Below are 21,820 nucleotides of genomic sequence, written 5' to 3'. Positions count from 1 at the left end.
GTCAGCTTAGGCCCCCTACCTCCAGTATACAGAGACAGCGTGACAGGTATGTGTTAAAGGGGCCCACTGAGACTCTTTCGCCCAGGGCCCACAAAAACCTGGAGCCGGCCCTGACCACAAGCATGCTCAGGCACATGACAGCAAAGCACTCAACTAATCGGGCCGAACACCAGGGTCCAGAAACAGTGTCTGCGGGTGACACCACTGCCTTTTCCCTTGTTATACGTGTATGCCAAGCCTCTGTCCATGATGCAGGCGAAGATGCCTCCCACACTGCACCTGCCGTTGCACACTTGCAACCATCACCATCAACGACCACGTCCTTGTCCCAGCACAGCATTCAGTTGTCCCTACACCAGTCCTTTGAACGCAAGCGCAAATAAGCAGCCAACCACCCACAGTCCACAATACTAAGCTGCCACATTTCTCAACTGCTTGCACTGGAAATGTTGCCTTTTAGGCTCGTGAAGACGCAAGTTTTCCGCAACCTCATGGCGGCGGCCGTCCCACGTTCTCCAGCCGCCACTATTTCTCCCGGTGTCCCACAACATTACCCATGCCCTCAACAATGCAGTTACTGGGAAGGTCCACCTAACCACGGACACGTGTACAAGTGCTTATGGCCAGAGACGGTACATTTCACTGACGGCACACTGGGTTAATATTGTGGAAGCTGGGACCCAGTCGGACCCTGGGAGAGAACACGTCCTCCTGACACCTAGGATTGCGGGCCCTGGGTCAATCAGGGTTGCCCCCACATTCTACAGCACCTCCTCTTCAGCCTCCATCTCCGAAATGACCACATCAGTCGGAAGCTGGAAGCACTGCCTCGGCCAAGCGGCAACAGGCAGTGCTAAAGCTAATATGCTTAGGTGACAAACTGCACACCACTGCAGAGTTGTTGAAAGCTGTAACAGAGTAGGCAGAGTAGCTCACTGCTGAACCTACAGCCAGGCATGGTTGTGTATGACAATGGCCAGAACCTGGTGGCAGCTCTGAAGCTTGGCAACCTCGCACACGTACCATGCCTGGCCCATGTGCTCAACCTAGTGGTTCAGTTGTTTCTCAAAACCTACCCGGATCAGCCTGAGCTGCTTGTCAAAGTACACCAACTGTGTGCCATCACCATGCTTTGGAACTCAACTTTGCATATGTTGGGAAGGATTTGTGAGCAGCAGAGGGCAGTTGTTGAATACTAGCTTCAACACACCTGTCAGAATTCAGGTCATAATAATAATCTTTTTATTATTAAAGCGCCAACATATTCCACAGCGCTTTACAATTCAGACAATTTCCAGACATTATCGGCACTGTCCTCATTGGGGCTCACAATCTACATTCCCAATCAGTATGTCTTTGGAGTGTGGGAGGAAACCAGAGAACCCGGGGAAACCCACGCAAACACGGAAAGAACATACAAACTCCTTGCAGATGTTGTCCTTGGTGGGATTTGAACCCAGGACCCCAGCACTGCAAGGCTGCAGTGCTAACCACTGAGCCACCATGCTGCCCTGAGCTGATGAGTGGGCATGAATGTCTGACATCTGTGCCGTCCTACAAAACTTTGAGAACTCCATCAAGATGGTGAGTGGCGATGACGCCATAATTAGCGTCATCATCCCACGTCCCTGTCTAATGAAATGCTCGCTGCTCACAATTAAAGAGGGGGCATTGCAGGTGGAGCACGATGAGATGGAGCAAGGAACTATACAGGGTGATGCTACACAGCCCAGCCTCATCTCATCTCAACACGGATTGGGTGATAATGAAGAGGAAGAGGAGGAAAAGGAGCTGGTTTCCTGCGCTACAGACGGTACTACCCACACAACATTCATACCGTCTGTTCTGTGTGGATGGCCTGAGGAGAGAGAGAACGAGGAGGACCAGGAGGAGGATGAGGAGTAGAGCATGGACAGTCGTCCTCTTGATCAGGACAGGGAAGTCTTGGCTGTTGGCAGTCTGGCACACATGGCTGACTTTATGTTCCGCTGCCTTTCCCATGACCCTCGCGTTGCACGCATTTTGGGTGACCGTAATTACTGGTTTGTCACACTTCTAGACCCACGCTACAAGGAGAACTTTCTATCTCTCCTTCCCGTGGCGGAGAGGTCTAATACAATGTTGCAGTACCAGAAGGCCCTTGTTGAAGAATTATTTAAAAAATTCGCAGCTGACAACGCTGGCAGCAGAGGTCACAGTTCCTTGGACAACCAAGGAGTACAGGCGAGGGAAACACAAACCAGATGCAGTAGAGGCAGGGGAACACAGTCAAAGGTCTGGGACAGTTTTCTCAGCCCTTCCCAGCTCCCAGGCCATGATGCGCGGGGTACTCTGAAGATGTCACGGGTGTGTCGCCACGAAGATCGTCACGATTACACAGCCTGACTTCTCGCAGCTGACTTTTTGGTGCTTTGTGTTTTTCGGCAGTGAGGGAGTTAATTCTCTCTCTCTCTGTGCTAGACGAGGTCCAGCCTCGCCCAGCTGCAATCAATGCTGCTGTAGTGAGACTCCTTCAAATGCCTGCTGGTCTGTTAGGGAAGTGTCGGTGAAAGCATTTCATGCAGACTAACAGAGCGGATCGTGGTATTTGGAGTTTCAGAGCTAAGTGCATTTGGAGTGTTTTTTCCCTTCATCGCTTTATCATTTATCTCCTTTCCCGTTGGTGTTCCCTCTGTTGTAGTTGTGTAGTTTTTGTATGCAAGGTGGTTTTGGTTTTTCCCTTGTACTGTCTCGTTCGTCTAAGTACTGTGTGTGGGCATATTATTACTTGTCCCCTTTTGTTGTGATTGGGGTCCTTCTCAGGACTAGATTACTTAGGTGCAGGGATCCTCAGGAGGTAGGGGTTACGCTGGCGGCCTGGACCTCTGTCTAGCACAGAGAGAGAGAGAATTAACTCCCTCACTGCCGAAAAACACAAAGCACCAAAAAGTCAGCTGCGAGAAGTCAGGCTGTGTAATCGTGACGATCTTCGTGGCGACACACCCGTGACAGAAGAGTGAAAAGTTTTGGAAGATGCTGAAGGAGTACCTTCCCGACCTTACCAGTGTCCTCCGTGATTCCTCTGTGCCTTATAACTATTGGGTATCCAAGCTGGACACGTGGCATGAAATATCTTTCTATGCCTTGGAGGTCCTGGCCTGCCCTGCTGCTAGCGTTTTGTCAGAGTGGGTTTTTAGTGCCGTCAGGGGTATTATAACTGACAGGTACATCCGCTTGACAACTGAAAATGCTGACAGGCTGGCTCTTATCAAAATGATCAAGGGCTGGATTGGGCTAGACTTCTCGACACCACCCGATGATAGCAGTAGAAAATAAAGTCAAATCCAGTGGTTATTAGTGCATGGGCATTATTAGTGCATGGGCATTACCAGTATAGGAGACCCACTCATTAATAATGGGAACAATTGTTTTAATGAGGTCCTCCTTTATGTCTCTTCAAAGGGGTATTGGTGTGTGTTCTAATTTTTGGCAGCCCTTGCATATGCAATAACAGTATAGGAGACCCACTCCTTTATAATGGGAACATTTTTTTAATGAGGCCCTCCTCTACGTCTCTTCAAAGGGGTATTGGAGTGCGTCCTAATTTTTGGCAGCACTTGTAGTCACTGTATACACAATAACAGTATAGGAGACCCACTCCTTTATAATGGGAACATTTTTTAATAAGACACTCCACTATGTGTCTTCAAAGGGGTATTGGAGTGCGTCCCAATTTTTGGCAGCCCTTGAACTTGCTGCATACGCAATAACAGTATAGGAGACCACTCCTTAAGAAAGGAAAAAAAGAGTACTGCGACCCTTCACTACATCTATTCAATTTGTAATTGGAGTGTACCCTACTTTTGAGCAGCCCTTGAACTTGCTGCATATGCAATAACACAACATAGGAGTGGGTCTCCTATACTATGTTGCAGTGCCACATGGCCCTTGAATAATTATTAAAAAAAAATCCCATCTGACAACGCTGGTGGCAGAGGTCACAGTTTCTTGGACAACCAAGGAGTACAAGCGAGGGAGAAACAAAGCAGATGCAGCAGACGTAGAGGAACGCTGTCAAAGGTCTGGGACAGTTTTCTCAGACCCTCCCAGGGCCAAGGCCCTGATACACAGGCTACTGTGACAAGGAGGGAAACGTTTTGGAAGATGCTGAAGGACTACATTGGCGACCGTACCAGCGTCCTCCGTGATTCCGCTATGATTTACAACTATTCAGTGTCCAAGCGGGACATGTGGCATGAACTGTCTCTCTACGCCTTGGAGGTTCTGGCCGCTAGCGTTTTGTAAGAGATGGTTTTTAGTGCCATCGGGGGTATTATAACATATACGCAATAACAGTATAGGAGACCCACTCCTTAATAATGGGAAAGCCAATTCAAATCGATTCTATATTCTAGAATATTACCTCTCTTATCTGAAATTCGTTTACGGATGAGCTATCGCAGTATGGATAGCGTATTACACCAATCCAGCCAGGTATTATTGCCTTATACTGCTGCTGCGGAAAAAAAAAATATATATCTATTCCCTATTGATACCGCTGTTAGCTGCATTTACAACAGGGACAGTTGCCAGGTATCATCGGCTGGAGATGAGTGTTGTTCATTGTCGTCGAATACATCTCTTCCACAGTGCATTATTTGATATTCTCCATGCACTCATTGACCCATTCATAATTTTTAACGGTGATCTGTAATTAGAAATTGATGAAAAAAGACAGGGTTGCTTGTGTTCCTTCACAGTTTGGTGGTGCAACGCACCAAAAAAACCTCTTCGGGGCCTGTTAAATTCTATTTTCTATTGTACTATATTACTTCTCTTATCTGAGATTCCTGTCCAGGTGACCTGTCCTATAGCAGTTGGGGTAGCGTTTTACAGGCATCTAGTCAGGGATTATTGGATTATACTCCGTGCTGGGGGGGAAAAATGATATTCCCTATTGCTAACGCTGATGGCTTCTTTTAAAATAGAGACAGGTGCTAGATGATATTATCAACTGGAAATGAGTGTTCATTCTGGATGTGGCTGATCATGTCTCATGGACAGATGGGCAGCACGGTGGCTCAATGGTTAGCATTGCAGCCTTGCAGCATTGGGGTCCTGGGTTCAAATCTCACTAAGGACAACATCTGCAAGGAGTTTGTATGTCCTCTCTGTGTTTGTGTGTGTTTCCCCAGGGTTCTCCAGTTACCTCCCACAATCCAAAGACATACTGATAGGGAATATAGATTGTCAGCCCAAATGGAGACAGTGCAGATAATGTCTGTAAATTGTCTGGATTGTAAAGCACTGTGGAATATGTTGGCACTATATAAATATAAAGATTATAAGGTAGTAAGATATTACATTTACTGGTGAATATATTTTTCACTGTTTAAAGAAATGCAAAAGTGCAAAAAAAGCATCAAAAACTCTACGTGTGAACATAGCCCGTGTGGAGGCACATTTTTGGTTATTTATTTTGCCTTATATGTCATTACCCTGCAAAGAATATTTCTTAACATTTTTTCCAGGACAATCCATTTTTGCTTAGTTTTTGTATGTTTCATTGTCTGTAAAAGTGCAGTAATACCTCTGACAACATTGTTCACAGCAGTGACCCGGGAGTCAGAAATGCTTCCAGGGGTCTTCCCAATTCTGTCATTTGAGCACTGTTTCCATCGATCTGACCAATTTCTAGGCCCCCTGCAGACCACCAGGAGGGGGTGTGTGTGTGGAGGGGGTCACCACAAAAATGCTTCAGTTTCCCTTAGACTTACATTGGGCTCGTTGCTCGGGTCGAGCACCTCAACATTACGATTTGCTTGACCCAAGCAACGAGCATTTTAGTGCTCGCTCATCACTAATGTTCACCAATGGCGATCACATAATTAAAAGGGATTAATTTAGGATCCGGAAACCCCAGCTGTTGTCAGTGAGTGGAGCCAAGTGCTCCAGATCACCATAGAGCTGACCTGCCGCCACCTCTATACATAGTGACGGTCTCCGCGCTCTCCACACAGGAGAGGCACAGCTTCCAGTCATAGAGGCCGCGCAGTGATTACTTTTGACAGCTCAGGCAGATACACTGTTCGCTTTTATGCAGCTGGAGTCTCCAGGGAAATGGCGGCCGGCTACACAGCAGCCCAGTGTAAAGACTACACAGTGCGTTTGGTGATTCGTGCAGAACTGGTGACGTGGAGGTTGGCGCTCAGTATTGTGCGTGTCAAGCCTCTTTTCTAGTCGCAGTGCTAGTCAGTTCCCTCAGGTGACCCTACAGAGCATGTGATTGGCGGATTAGAGCGCCCTCCTCCTGTCCGTGATGCTTACGCACTTCTCTATTCACAGACACAAGTTACGCCGGAGCCGCTGTCAGGAACGCTAGAGCGGTGGTCAGAAGTGAAACTACCGGCGGAGCAGAGCGGACGATCCTCAGCGTTCTTCATTCATTCATTCCCTGCTCAGGACTTGCTGGCCGCGGTTGCCTGTCTTTGGTTTGTACATATGGTGATTGGCTTGGAGCCAGTGCAGTTACTGGCAGTGTCCCTACAGCTGGATGAAGACTTGATGGACAGTTCTCAGTGCTCGCTTGTTGTGTGCTCTGTGGACGGGCACAGACCCCCGACTCATTCTATAGGTCACAATGTGGGCCAGAGCCCTGTGTGTGGGCCTGCTGGCATTTACTGTGGGTCTGATCCATCATCTCCAGCCGGACATCACTGAGGCTGCCCTGGAATACTTCTCCTCCTCCCTGCACAGCCTTTCCTCCAGGGAGACCACCTCAAGCCCCTCATTTGAGGAAACTCTGTCAGCTGCATGGGACCAAGTGATCACAGCACCTAGCAGGCACTGGGGGAAGGTAGCAGTGGGGTGAGCATGTCCCTTATTCTGTCTATGCTTGTATAACCAGCCCCCATGAGCCCCAGATGAGATGACCACCACACTGACCCTGCTGGTCCCACCACTTCTTGTGTACACCCTGCAGCGATGACGTCCCATACATCCATGTCATCGTGAAGCCAATCGCTGCCCACAGTGGAGTTGGCACAAGTTCTCATTGGAGATGGCTGCTGATCAGAGGTCTCATGAATGTAAGTGATGTCATCGATGCAGGATTTAAGTAAAGACCAATGGGGACCACCAAAGTGATGAGTAATGAGGGATTAGGCAGGTGAGAAATGTTTTTATTTTTTATTTTTTTTTACTCCACAAACAACCGCCTTTAAATGGAAAGTGTCATGCGGTTCATGCTGCCCAAACTGTGGACAGCATGAATCAGAGCCTGGCCGCACGATTGCAGCTTGGTGTATTCAGCTCTGACATTTCGGAGAAAACTTAAAGATGGTCCTGGGCACTATGGGGAGAGACCTGACTAGTCCAACACCGCCCCCCCCCCCCCCCCGGCTTTTCCCAGCACCAGGTGATTGACAGGTCTCTCGCTAAGTATACACATAGGAGAGACCTGTCAATCATGTAGAGCTGTGCGGGGAGAAGCTGCTTGGGGAGGAGCCATATTGGTCTCATCCGACTTTGGTTCCTGGCTGGATCTACTCATTTTTTTCTGAAACACCCGAGCATTTTGGAGAAAAATATACCTGGCTGCAATCTTGCATCCAAGCACTGAGTCATGTTGCCTGTGGCTTGGGCAGCATGGATTGCGAGTCGGGTTTCCATCAAGCTATATATTATATGTAATATATGTATATACACACGTTGGGGTTGGGTGAATAGCAGAAGTCAGGAAGCCAGTGTATGTCGTAATCATTTATCATTTAGTGGCACATAACTTCTATACAATCCAAAAAGTTATCACCTGGCTAATGAAATATCACATGGACTGCTAAACTGTCCAAACTGGCTCCATAATTCAATGGTAATTTGTCAGCACCTCACATAATTAGGAGCAACGTACTTCCATTTTCCATATAATTAACTTTAATCTTGGTCCTGACACTGATGAAGAAAACACAGATTACAAAGAATCTTTTCCCACAAAATGATGTATCAATCTGCGCAGCTTCTCCTGCTCTATAACCTGATACCCGCAGATTGGACTGTATTTTCCAGGTGACTTGTTCCCTTTAGGGATATGTGCACACTTTGTCTTGTAAAATGCCGGCGCACCAGCCAAGGTTTTCCCAGGCAATGCTGATTCAGTAAAAAGCAGTTTTGTTTTTGTCTTTTCGTTGAAGCGGCTTGGCCATCATTCCCGCAGCAGCTCTGCCGCCAGGCATCTTTTCCCTATAATTTCTACTATAACCAGTGAGCGGCTTCCCTGCCGCCCGGAGATTGAACATTTTACTTCTTTTTTGAACCCTGGAGCGTTTTAAAGATGTTGTCTAATAGTTTAAAACATGGTCTAATAGTCATGGATTGCTTACTCCTAATGCATAATCAAGCGCTGGATACTGTTAACACTTGACATTGACTTTAAGAATTTACTGAGCAACAATAACCAAGGATTTGGTAAATTTACTTCCGTTATGGAGGCAACAGGAAGTATGAAATAGATGAGTTTTGAGAAAGAAAAAGGGAACTAAGAGATTAACATCATCAACTGTAGACTCTCCTGGAAGGGATTCTGTCTGAGACAAAAAAAAACACCTCCAGTCCCCATCCCCCAGCCGGCTTCATGTCTGCATGGTTTCAGCCGTAACGTAAACACTGAGCCTTAAAGGGAACCTGTCACGTCCCAAAACGCTATTAGCCTGCATATATGGGGTTAATCTGCAGGATAATAGTGTTCCAAAGCTACCTGGCTCCCACACTGACAGCCTGGCTATGGGAAGGAAATTAACTTTATTTCTCCCGGCAGCCTCTGGCTTTCAGTCATGCAGGCACGGCTTCAGTCACTTCTCAGTGCATTGTGAATGGTGGCTGTCGGCACTGACTGACAGCCGACTCTCTGCTGATACACTGCATAGCTATTGTGGCTAATGTACATGTGTTTAGAGTCTGAGAACATGTGCACACGTTCAGTATTTGGTGGTTGTTTTTTTATCTCCGTATTTGTAAGCCAAAATCAAGAGTGGAAGAATCAGAGGAAAAGTATAATAGAAACACGTCACCACTTCTGTATTTATCACTCACAAATACTGAGGTAAAAAAACTCACCAAATACTCAATGTGTGAACGTGGCCTAAAAAGAGCCCCAGTGGTCAATGTGAAAATTGTATTTATATTCTTTAAAACTCCATTAATTAATCAGTAAATAATTAAATTCTTTCATACCGATTTATAATAAAAATATATTTAAATGTATGAATAAGATGCATGGATAGACTATTTAAAAAAATATATGAATAAAGTAAATTCATATTTTAATTCAAATTCATTATAAAAAGGAGTGGACTTCATGGGTTGACCACAACGTGGACTGAGTTTTCCAAAGAATAGTTGAGATGTCCATACAGGCGCAGGAAAGGACATAAAATATTGAACTTACCTGAGTCTTCATATTCCCTGAAGAAGGAAACACAGTTTCAAAACGCATAGGAAAGTGCGATCCTGAGGCCGCTGTTTCAAAGAGGTGTGAGTTCCCTTGTCGGTGTCCCACGCTTGTCAGCCGCGTTACTGGCCACAGCGTCGCTACTTGTAGGAGACATCTCTGGATTTTCTTACTACCAGGGCTGTGGAGTTGGTAAGCCAAACCTCCGACGCCTAAATTTCCATGACTCCGACTCCCTCATACATGGCTCATGTTTAAGTGATAAATTTACTGTAGCACAGATTCATCTCAGCTAAAAGTCTAGGGCCCTTAGATCAGGAATAGGACAGACATTTATAGGACATTTCATAACTTTCCCAAATGCTTCTGAAAAAATATTCCCCACAAACTGCATTGAACTACTGTACCCAATTTATTATATATTTTAGGAGTCTGAGTTGGTCCATTTTATACCGACTCCACCAAAATGGTCTCCGACTCTGACTCCACAGCCCTGCTTACTATAAAGACTCTGGACTTCAAAATATTATTGCCTGAACTGTGGCAACCATTAGATTCAACCTTAGTAAGTGGAGCAGCAACTCTAGTGAATATTTTATTTTTATTCATATCCATTTTTTATATTGAGCAACCGCTATTAGATTTTAGCATTCTACTGTAGGATCTTTTTGTTCTTGTCGCTTTGGTCCATTATACCAAAGAGTATCTTAATATGTTTAGTGTCCTCTTCAATTTATCAGCATATTTGTACCCAGCTCATTGATAATTTTTAATCATTAGGTCTAATTTTCAAAGGCTTGCTTATGTCCGCTTTTTCTCCAAGCAGCGGGTGCTCCTTATGTGACTGCTCCAGTGCATTTTGTATATAAGGATTTTTAGAAGGTATTTAACAAAAAAAAAAAAAAAATTTTAAGCGAGTGACATGTCCTCTTTAAAATAATCTCTGGAGGCAGATTCGCAATGAGATGATTGTCCGTCCCATAGATCTTAACAGCTCATTTACATATAAGAAAAACGTGGATTTCTCTTGAATAAAACATTGGATTACCGATATGAAGGGATCATTTTATTCAGGTTCCTATGACCTGTGTGCCCATTTAGACGATTTAGGAGGGTTCATTCTACTGGCAGATTATTTTTACAAATTATCCATTTTTTTCCACTTGATCCTATTTGATACACAAGTGTAATTTTCACCTTTTCAGGTTATAGGAATGTTTGAGATTCTAGGATCTTTGATACAGTATACTTGTAGTTTTAATCCAGTTTTTAGCCATTTGTATTTCCATACAATTTGGTTATATTTTCCTCTGATCAGCTAGTTATGAGTGTTGGTGTGTGTCCCGTCTTATGGTAGTTTTGTTAGTGTCCTGATGACGGATGTTATTTTATACAGTAAATTTGCTGCTACTGTTTTTTCTTTCCTTACAGAGTGAATGCATGTGTTGACGTGGTGGTCTCAGGGGTCGGCCTGCTGCAAGCTCTAGGCCTGAGCCCCCAATCTGGAGGCGATCACTTGGTCCTTTCCTCCCAGGAGGAGCTAGCGGCTACATTTCTGCACTACATGCAGCGAGGAGCAGCAGCTGAACGCTTTTACAGTGATGCAGACAGCTTCCAGCATATCTCCCGCACTGCCACACACCGTCCAGGTGCCAAGGTGAGCCCGTACATCACTGTGTTGTGTTTTTTTTTTTTTCTTCTGATATTGGGATGGTAATCTACTTGAAGACTCAGGCCATATTCACATGTACATTCTGGTATCTATAATAGAGTACCACCCTGCTATGTTGGATCAGTTGTCCAAATGCACCTAATAAAACCCTAGTGATGGGTTTTGACCAAAAATGGTATTTGAAGGGATTCCATTGTGGTCAAATCTGACAGAATTGCTGACAGTCTCCAACTCCTTGGGTGAAGAAAAAGACTTTTAAAGGCAACCTGTCACATGAAAAAAACGCTGTTAATCTGCAGGTGAATAGCCTTCTGAACCTACCCAGCGCCCGCACTGAGAGCCCCCCTGCTGGGAGGAAATTAACTTTATTCTTCCCAACAGCCCCTTCAGTCATGGGGGTGGCGCCAGCACGGTTTCAGTTACCGCTCTGTGTATAGAGTGCGGCCGCTGTAACCCCTCCCCCCGCACTGACTGACAGCTGGAGCAGCATTAGGGTCGGCTGGCTGTCAGTGTTGGGGGTGCGGTTACAGCTGTTGCTCTCTATACACAGAGCGGTGACTGAAACCATGCCGGCGCCAACCCTATTACTGAAAGAGTGAGGCTGCCGGGTGGGATAAAGTTAATTTCTTCACGGCAGCAGGGCTCTCAGTGCGGGCGCTGGGTAGGTTCAGAAGGCTATTCACCTGCAGATTAACCCCACATCTGCAGATTAATAGGGTTTTTACTTGAAAGGTTCCCTTTAAGGATATTCCCACTAAATACATGTATGCAGGATGGGGGAAAATGTATGATTGCTGCGAGTCCAACTGAGACCCAGGCCCACAAAGTACCCTGTGTGAATGGAGCAATGGCTGCTCTAGTCACTTTTATAGGACAGGTAAAAAATGTTGTCTTCTTCTTTTCCATAGCAGTTAATTATTTATTCTACATGGTAGAACAAATGCTAGAGTAAGCAGTCTATACTCCCCTTCAAAGAATGATTAAAAGTTAATGTACCCCAAGATGGTACCAATGAAAACTGCAAAATGTCCACCAACAAATAAACCTTTTTTACACTCCGTTGATGCAATATTAATTGTAACATCCTGCAGAGAAAATGGCCCAAAAATCTATGGCCCAGTTGCTTTCGTGTGTGTGTGGTTTTTTTTTTGTTTTTTTTTAACCACATGTGAGTTATATATACCGTATAAGCCGAGTTTTTCAGCACATTTTTTGTGCTGAAAAAGCCCCCCTCAGCTTATACTCTAGTATATACATATTCCGTTGGTGGATAGTGGAGGGGGGGGGTTGCGGCGGAGGAGGAGCGGGGCACATGCAGTAGCCGCTGCTGCAGATACCACATGTGCCCGCTTCTAAAGGGAAATGAATATTCCCTCTTCTCCACTCTCATGGGCGTGGAGAAGAATGAATATTCATTCTATTTAGTAGCTGGCACGGAGAAGCGCTGAGCTGCAGCTCCTGCTGACAGTGCCCGCTACTAAAGAGAATGCATATTCACTCTTATCCACGCCCATAGTCCCGGTGTGGAGAGGAGTGAATATGCCGGCAGCTCACAGCAGCGTCTGAGAGCGCATGGCTGTGATGTCATGAGCTGCTGGCAGACAGGACACAGCGCTGGAGCAGAGGTGAGGAAGGAAGGTGAGTATAAGTGTTTCTTTTTTTTTATGTGTGCAGTGATGGGGCCACACATACCAGGATTGGGGGATGAGGGGGGCCGTGCATACCAGGATGGGGAAATTTACCAGTAGCTGCTGCATTTTCCACCCTAGGCTTATACTCGAGTCAATACGTCTTCCCAGGGTTTTTTTGTGGTACAATTAGGTACCTCGGCTTATACTCAGGTCGGCTTATACTCGAGTATATACGGTATATCCCAAAATCAAAAGAAAAGTTAGTTATAACTTATTGGATGCACCTATAAAAGGGATTCACAATTGATTTTGAATATCTTTTTTTACATTTACATTGGCCACTTGTCATTTATTAAAAGCAAATCTTAAACCGTAACTAAACCTTCTCCCAGATTTTTGCATATTTAGCATCCTGGTCGAACACCCCCCCCCCATTGATCATGTAATAGACCCTTGTTGGGGTTCACGCACTTTGGTAGCTGCTGAGGTCCACACAGGTATGAGTTTCAGTATCAAACGGGTTAAAATGTATTTTCTTGTATAAAAGATCTACAGGTCATTCATGTGACTGCTAAATATGAAAAATCAGTAAGAAAGTTTAGTTACGTTTAGTACTCTTATAATAATTTCCCCAGTGTAAAAGGGCTTTGCGTTTGTTCAGAAAAGGTAAAAGAATCCAATATATAATAATATAATATGACCTTGTGTCTTAGTGTTGAATAATATTGACATCATCGCTCTGTTTTTCTTTTTAGCACTTTGTTGGTGGAAATGCTGCACTAATAGCTCAGAGATTGGCCAGTCATCCAGATACAGAGGTAACATAACCTATCCTTGTGCACGCACATTGGCCTGTACTGCCACAATGTTCTTGCCAGAAATGCAGCGCTATTCCTGTGAGAATCACAGACAGCCCCACTATTAGACAATGGTCTGTCGTGTGATAATACAACACCATATAATTTTTGCTTTCTACTCCTATTTTGCCCTATACTCGGTTGTGGAACTTCTCATTGAGGAGGACACACACTGTAGGACAGGAGGGGAAAGTCTACATACAGACTGGCAATGCTATAAATTCCAAGTAAATTACTAATCATTAGTTGGTACTTGTTTCTCCTTTATTATTATACTTTGCTTATATAGTGCCATCATATTCCGCAGCGCTTTACATACATTACCATCGCTGTCCCCATTGGGGCTCACAATCTACATTCCCTATCAGTATGTCTTTGGAATGTGGGAGGAAACTGGAGAACTCGGAGGAAACCCACGGAAACACGGGGAGAACATACAAACTCCTTGCAGATGTTGTCCTTGGTGGGATTTGAACCCAGGACCCAAGAGCTGCAAAGCAACAGTGCTCACTCCTTAGGACTTCTGTAATGTGAATTAAAGTACTTTAAGAATCTTTTTAATTATTTCCTCTACAGATTCTACTTTGTGGCCCAATAGGCCCTAAACTTCATGAGCTGCTAGATGAACGGATCTTAGTACCTCCAACCTCATTACAAGAACAGGATGAATATCATCTGATCTTGGAATATAAAGCTGGTAAATAATTTGTGTATTTGTTTGATTGTTCATGTAGATTAAGGGCAATATTTATTAAAAAAAAGGTGTTCTGCCTTCCAGGAGAGCAGTGGGGCTCAGGTCGTGCTCCTGCTGCCAGTCGATTCATTTTTTCCCATGACTTGTCCAATGGTGCCATGACATCATTGGAGGTTTTACTGTCAAACCTAGAGGATTTCCAGCCAAAATTATTGGTTCTTTCTGGATTGCACATGATGGAGGGTTTAAGTCAAGAAGAAAGGACCAGTCGTTTACAGGAGGTAAGAAACTGGCTTCAGTATGTTATGTTTACAGTGGTGGACACAGACAGAATTGTGCCCCTGTTCAAGAACAGTATATGGGCCGTTTGCTGTCCAATAGCTCATCATAAAGCACAATTTCACCTGCTGTGGAAGTGGGCCTCCTTACCTCTTGGGCCTCTGATTCACAGGATAGGGTATAACTTTCCAATCGCTGGGGTGCCGATTGCTGTGACCCTCACTGTCCCAAGAACCTGGGCTGAAGGGAGCGGAGGTCGATCGCGCATACTGCCTCTTTATTCATTCTAATAGGAGTGTCAAAGCTCAATCCAGCGCTGCGCTTGTCAATCTCTGGCGCTGCTATTAAGAATAAATGGAGTGGTAGTGTGTAGTTTTGACGTCCGCGCCATTCAGCTATGGCTCTTCAGAGACCTGGTTCTCGGGTTCTTTGGTGGCCATGGCAGTTGGACACCCAGCAATCAGAAAGTTACACCTTACCTGTGGATAGTGGATAACTTTTTAAACTTGAACACCTCTATAATTTGAATTTTTGGGTCCACAAACTCCCTTTTTTATCTCTATAGTGATAGAGGGGACTTTGCCCCTATAAGAATCATATTAGTACTGTATATTTGAATAAGTTTCAATTTCAGTGCAAATGAGGGTGCTTTGGTGAGCCCATGCTATAGCTAAGTGCACAGTTAGGGCCCCCCTTCAGTTAACATTTTGAGGACCTTTCCATCACTTTTGATTAACAACAGAGAGATCGTACAGCCTGAATTCAGTCGGCATGGGAAGGGGGTGGTTGTTCCAGGAAGGCATTTTTATGGTGGTTTAGATAAGTGAACTGGATTGTATATCCACAAGTCAGAAATCAGAGGGCTTTTATTATTATTATTATTATTATTATTATTATTATTATTATTATTATTATTATTATTTATTTATTTATTTTTTTACTATTTTTCCTTTCTTATCAGTTATTCAGATCTTCGTATACACCATTAGAAGCTGTAGTACCTTTATGGGTAAAAATAGAGCCTATCTGTCAGGAAATGAACGATTTCTAACATCTTAACCCTAAAAAACAAAAGTTCTAGCCACTTAACAAGCACACATCAAGCCCTTATTACCCAGTTAGGAGGCTAATTAACATTGCATTGCCACTAACTGTATTTCTCTTTGGACAACCTTTAGGCTGCCAGTGCTTTGTCCGATGTTCCTTCAGATATCCTTATTCATTTGGAGTTGGCCAGTATGACTGATGGCGAGTTGATGAGAGGAATCATCTACCAGGTAACCACTGATCTTGGAAAAGCTGAACTATATCTATGCAGTTCTACAAAAAATATCAGGAAAATACTTTCCACTGGTGCGTATGGTTTAAGGGACATGGATAGACTTTCTCTTGAGCAAAGACTTATGCTAAAGCCATATGCAAAAACTGTTCATACTGTCTTCTTGTTTTCTTTTTTTTCTTAAGCGGTTCAATCAGTTTTTTTCACTTACACATAAAAAGTGGGAATTAAATCACTCAAACCTGGTGTTTTAAGATTTTTTTGGGGAAAAAAAATGTATATACAGCAGGTGAAATAAGTATTGAACACAACACCAATTTTGTAAGTAAATATATTTCTAAAGATGCTATTGACATGAAATTCTCACCAGATGTGGATAACATCCAATCCGCCATGCAAAGAAATCAAACCATAGATGTCCATAAATTATGCATAATAATGAGAAATGACACAGGGAAAAAGTGTTGAGCACATGAAGAAAGAGGAGCAAAAAGTCATCAGTAGTTAGAAAGCAATTCTGCCACTTTGTGAAAAATAATATCAGCTGGTTCAACTGATGGCCTATAAAAAGGTGTCTCATTATCAAGGTTCCACACAAGAAACATCTCATGATGGGTAAAACCAGTGAGCTGTCTCAAGACCTTCACAACCTTATTGTTGAAAAACATACGGATGGCATTAGTTACAGAATAATTTCTAAACTACTGAAGGTTACAGTGAGCACTGTTGACTCCATAATCGGGAAGTGGAAAGAACATAATTTCACCATAAACCGGCCACAACCAGGTGCTCCCTGCAAAATTTCAGATAGAGGAGCAAAAAAAATTAGCAGAAGTGTTGACCAAGAGCTTAGGACCACCCGTGGAGAGCTACAGAAAGACCTGGAATCAGCAGGTACAATGGTTTCAAAGAAAACATTAAGTAATGCACTCAAGCTCCATGGCCTGTATGGACGCTCACCACCAAGACTCCATTGGTGAACAAAAAGCATGTTCAAGCATGTTTCAAGTTGGCTCAACAACATTAAGACAACCCTGTGAAACACTGGGAGAATATAGTCTGGTCAGATGAGACCTAAATTGAACTCTTTGGATGCCATAATACACACCATGTTTGGAGCCGAAAATGCACTGCATATCACCCCAAATATACCATACCCACAGTGAAGTGTGGAGGTGGGAACCTCATGGTGTGAGGCTGTTTTTAAGTCTATGGCACTGGCAAACGTCATATAATTGAAGGAAGGATGAATGGACAAATGTACCAATATTCTTGATAAAATTCTGCTGCCATCTACCAGGATGATGAAGATGAAAGGATTTAGGCTTTTGTACAAGATATTAAATAGATTTCAGTAAGCATGTTCAATACTTTTTCCCTGTCATTTCTCATAATTACACATAGCTTAATTTATGGACATCTATGATTTGATTTCTTTGTCTGCATGAATTTGATGTGTTACTGAAATATAGAAATATATTTGCTTAGAAAATTGGTGACCTGTTCAATACTTAGTCATGGCTGAAAGTGTTGCCACCCTTGAAATTGTTCCAGAAAATGAAGTATTTCTCTCAGAAAATTATTGCAATTTCACATGTTTATTACCTTTTGTGCGTATTGGAACAACACAACAAAAACAGAGAAAAGGCAAATTTGGATATAATTTCACACAACCCAAAAGAATGGGCCGGTCAAAATTGTTGGCACCCCCAACTTAATATTTGGTTGCAAACCCTTTGAAATAAATAACTGCAATCAAATGCTTCCTATAACCATTAACAAGCTTTTTACACCTCTCAACTGGAATTTTGGACAACTCTTCTTTTGTAAACTGCTCCAGGTCTCTCATATTTGAAGATTTGCCTTCTCTCAACAGCAATTTTACGATCTCTCCATAGGTGTTTAATGGGATTTAGATCAGGACACATTGCTGGCCACTTCAGTACTCTCCAGCCCTTTGTTTCTATCTATTTCTGGGTGGTTCTTGAAGTAGGTTTGGGGTCATTGTCCTGCTGGAAGACCCATGACCTAGGACGCAAATCCAGCTTTCTGTCATTGTGCACTACATTGCGACCCAAAATCCTTTTGGTAATCTTCAAATTTCATGATGTCTTGCACACAGTCAAGTCACCCAGTGCCAGAGACATCAAAATATCTTTGAACCGCCACAATATTTGACTGTAGGTACTGTGTTCTTTTCTTTGTAGGCCTCATTCCGTTGCCGGTAAACAGTAGAATGATGTGCTTTAACAAAAAGCTCTATCTTGGTTTCATCTGTCCACAAGATGCTTTTCCTAGAAGGATTTTGGCTTACTCGTGTACATTTTGGCAAACTGCAGTACAGCATTTTTATGTCACTGTGGGGTCTTCCTGGGTCTCCTGCCATAGCATTTAATTTCATTCAAATGTCGACAGATAGTTATCGCTGACACTGATGCACCTTGAGCCTGCAGGACAGCTTGAATTTTGATTTTGGCTGCATATTCACTATCCTGCGTTGCAACCTTTTCATCATTTTTTTGCTGTCGTCCACGTCCATGGAGATTACCTACAGTGCCATGGGTTTTAAACTTCTTGATTATGTTGCGCACCGTGGACAAAGGAACATCAAGATCAGATCTCTGGAGATGGACTTGTAACCCTGAGAGTGCTGATATTTTTCAACAATTTTGGTTCTCAAGTCCTCAGACATTTCTTTTCTCTTCTTTCTGTTCTACATGCTTAGTGTGACACACACAGAGACACAATTCAAAGATTGAATCAACTTCTCCCCTTCTTATCTGGTTTCAGGTGTGATTTTCATATTTTCCACACCTGTTACTTGCCACAGGTGAGTTCAACGAGCATCACGTGCTTGAAACAAAGTTATATACCCACAATTTTGGAAAGGTGGCAACAATTTTGTCTGGCCCATTTTTGGGGTTTTGTGAGAAATTGGGTCCAAATTTTTTTTTTTATTTTTTTTTTTTCGTTCCAATACACACCAAGGAAATAAACGTGTATAACAAAACAGGTGTAATTGCAATAGTTTTCTGGGGGAAATTCCATTTTCTGGAACAATCTCAAGGGTGCCAACACATTCGGCCTTGACTGTATTTCACCCTCTCTATCTGCTATGGGAAAAATGCAGCGTTTTACAGTAGCAGCAAACTCAATGAGATTTCTGAAATCTCATGCACACGCTGGTTATTTCTTTCCTTGCTGATTTGAACCTTCAAAGTTTGTCAATTCCTTTTTCATCCATTCAAATGAATGGGGTTAACATGGCCATAGACTGTTTAAATAAGTCACAATCGCTTCAGCTTTGGTTCATGGGATAATCTTAGTACATAGGTATTTAAAGGGTTGTCCAGGTTTGCCATGGAAGTGTGCAGTCACTCTATGCAACTGCTGACTTGTGACTCCTCATAGTGGGTGCTGTCAGGATTCTTCGGTGTTGTTGAAGAGACTGCAAAGTTATGTGACATGCAATATGCATACTTCTGGCCACATTCCGACTTGGCGTGTGTGGTTTTGCTCAATTCAATTGTTTTGAGAGAGGCCACGCTAATCAGAATGTAACCGGGGGTATGCGTGACACATACTTGCAGTCACGTGACTGACTGTGACTCCTCACAGTGTGCCCTGACTGACTTTCGTGCCAAACCCAGACAACCCCTTTTATTGCTCAGTAGGATACGTAACGAGAAGTTTTGTCATAATTTTACAATGAGTTCCATGTTTTGTGTTCTCTCGGTCAGCAGGTCTTCCCTCTGATTAGTTCTCTTGGACTCAATGAACAAGAACTACTGTTTCTGACCCAGTCAGCGAATGGTCCTCATTCCACCTTGTCTGCCTGGCCTGGAGTTCCAGATGTCGGAGTAGTGAGTGATATCTTGTTTTGGATCCTCCAAGGTTCTGGTAGTGAAAGCTCTGGCCTTACCAGAGTTCACTTTCACACACTGGCCTATCATATTATCGCCACCATTGATGGCTTTTGGGAAAACCAGGTTGCTGCTGTAGCTGCAGGTGCTCGGGTTGCTGGAACTCAGGCATGTGCCAGTCAAACCATTGATCCTGCACGTGTAATGCTAAAATGTCCTTTGGAGTTTTCTACATCACAAACGGAGACCAGTTATACAGCAAAGATCAGTGCTAAGGAACCAGTGGCAGTGTGGAGAAACGGAGGAGTGACCTTTCATTTTACACCTGTCCTAATCTGCAAGGATCCAATTAGGACAGTTGGGTTGGGAGATGCTATATCAGCAGAGGGACTGTTGTTTTCAGAGTCCAAAACCCAGTAAGGAAACATCTCTGCACTACAGGAACACAGGTGATATCTGCTGCTGTCAACGTCAAGACAACTGTTTGAACACCATGTTGCTGCCCTATATGGTTTGGTACAGTTTTATGTCCATCATTTTATAGGGGTCAGGAAATACAAATCCTTTATATGCTAGTGAAAGTTCTAGCAAATGTTAAAATATTGATAAGTATGTAATTTATGATGTTTAAATAATTTTGCATTCCAAGCATTAAAGATAAATATCTCCACAAATGGCCATACATTAGTAAATCAGAATAGAGCTACATCCAAAGTTTTGTAATTATGTTTTATTAACTTGGAGGCTTTCTTCTGTTTTAATGGTGACATCCATATTTGAAAATACAGGCTCAGATCTTGGCATGGAAAGGGCTTGTAAGGGCACGTGCGTACGGCGCCTTCTTCAGGCCTATTCTGCCTGGAATCCGCCTGAAAAATTTCCCTATAATATGAACATTGCTTTGTACATTTTCCGCTTTATGTCACCTAACAGCTTCAGGGTTTCCAAACTCTGAAACTGTTAAAAATGACATAACATACTGCTTCTTTGGGCAGCTCTAGTACTTAAAGGGGTATTCCCATCTCAGAGATCCTATCCCAATATGTAGTAGGTGTAGTAATAATAATAATAATATTAGCAAATGCTTCCAATTAGAAATGTAGCATAGTTCTTCTGATTTGCTATGTCGTTTATCCCATGTGCAGGCCATTGCAATAGCTTAGATATCCATGGTTATGACCACTAGCAGCTTACTGTCACTATATGTGTGGTCGTAGCCATGGATACCTAAGCTAGTGCAATGCCCTGTATATGGGGTAAGCAACATAGCGAATCAGAAGAACTATACTACGTTTCTAATTGGAGGTATTTGCTAATATTATTATTACACCTACTACATATTGGGATAGGATCTTGGAGATGGGAATACCTCTTTAACAGTATGGAGTGGGAGCCTCCGTAAGAACGACATCAAAGCTGCCTAAGAAGAACAACTGCTGGCATATTCCTAAAGCTCCTGTGCCTAAATGATACCATGTGCACAGCCCCTAAAGAGAGGAAAAAAAATTTCCTTTTTTATTTCGCATGAAAATTCTGGTTGTGTTCAGTGGTACAAGGGACCCATGTGTTAGTCGCAGTGTTGACCCTAAAATGTGGCCGGGTTACACTTCTCCTGGTGTATTTTGGGGTTGCTGTTCATGCAGTAATTGAACATTTCTATGGAAATTACTTTGAAACAGCTTGCCATGTAGTGGAGATTGCTAGACCCAAAGCTGCACTGTGCACACATACACTGTCCGTTTTAAGTCCTCTGCCCACTGACTTTCAATGACTTAAAACCAAAAAGGTAGTTTTTGTTTTATCTGAAGCAGTAAATGCCTTACCTGTTCATCAGATTTGTAGTTAACTTGAGATTATTCATCATTAAAAGAGATTTCTACCAGTAACACGTTTTAACTGTTGTTGACAAAAGTTTCCATATAATTTATGACATGATATAGAAGCTGCATGAAAACTAAATTTGGTTATAATGGAGTAAAAATGTAGTTCTTCCATTGGTTTAGAATCACAGCATATGCTGGCACTTGTGGTTCCACAATTTTAGATGACTAGCCTTAGCACACAGTGGAGCAGTTCTCTATCTCTGGGATATTACTTGTAATGGTGAAATGTTGTTATATC

At 43.3% G+C, this 21,820-nt stretch overlaps 1 protein-coding gene across 2 annotated transcripts; it reads left to right on the top strand.

Annotated features, from left to right (window-relative positions):
* Nucleotides 1-6,292: 6,292 nt before the first annotated feature.
* ADPGK (ADP dependent glucokinase) lies at nucleotides 6,293-20,773 on the top strand. 2 transcript variants are annotated; one of them, XM_073650783.1, is made up of 7 exons: nucleotides 6,293-6,846; nucleotides 10,856-11,081; nucleotides 13,483-13,545; nucleotides 14,161-14,281; nucleotides 14,363-14,559; nucleotides 15,736-15,834; nucleotides 19,577-20,773. In XM_073650783.1, the coding sequence occupies exons 1-7, from the start codon at nucleotides 6,620-6,622 to the stop codon at nucleotides 20,117-20,119; spliced, it is 1,476 nt and encodes a 491-aa protein (XP_073506884.1). In that variant the 5' UTR covers nucleotides 6,293-6,619; the 3' UTR covers nucleotides 20,120-20,773. The 2 variants fall into 2 exon arrangements, with proteins under 2 accessions (XP_073506884.1, XP_073506885.1); XM_073650784.1 differs by having other exon boundaries at nucleotides 19,580-20,772.
* Nucleotides 20,774-21,820: the final 1,047 nt, after the last annotated feature.

This window comes from Phyllobates terribilis, unplaced genomic scaffold (assembly GCF_046119375.1).
Source record: "Phyllobates terribilis strain yellow unplaced genomic scaffold, ASM4611937v1 Scaffold_11__3_contigs__length_659146591, whole genome shotgun sequence".
Lineage (NCBI taxonomy): Eukaryota > Metazoa > Chordata > Amphibia > Anura > Dendrobatidae > Phyllobates > Phyllobates terribilis.
The sequence above is the reverse complement of the archived record's forward strand: the minus strand, read 5'-3'. Positions and strand labels throughout refer to the sequence as shown.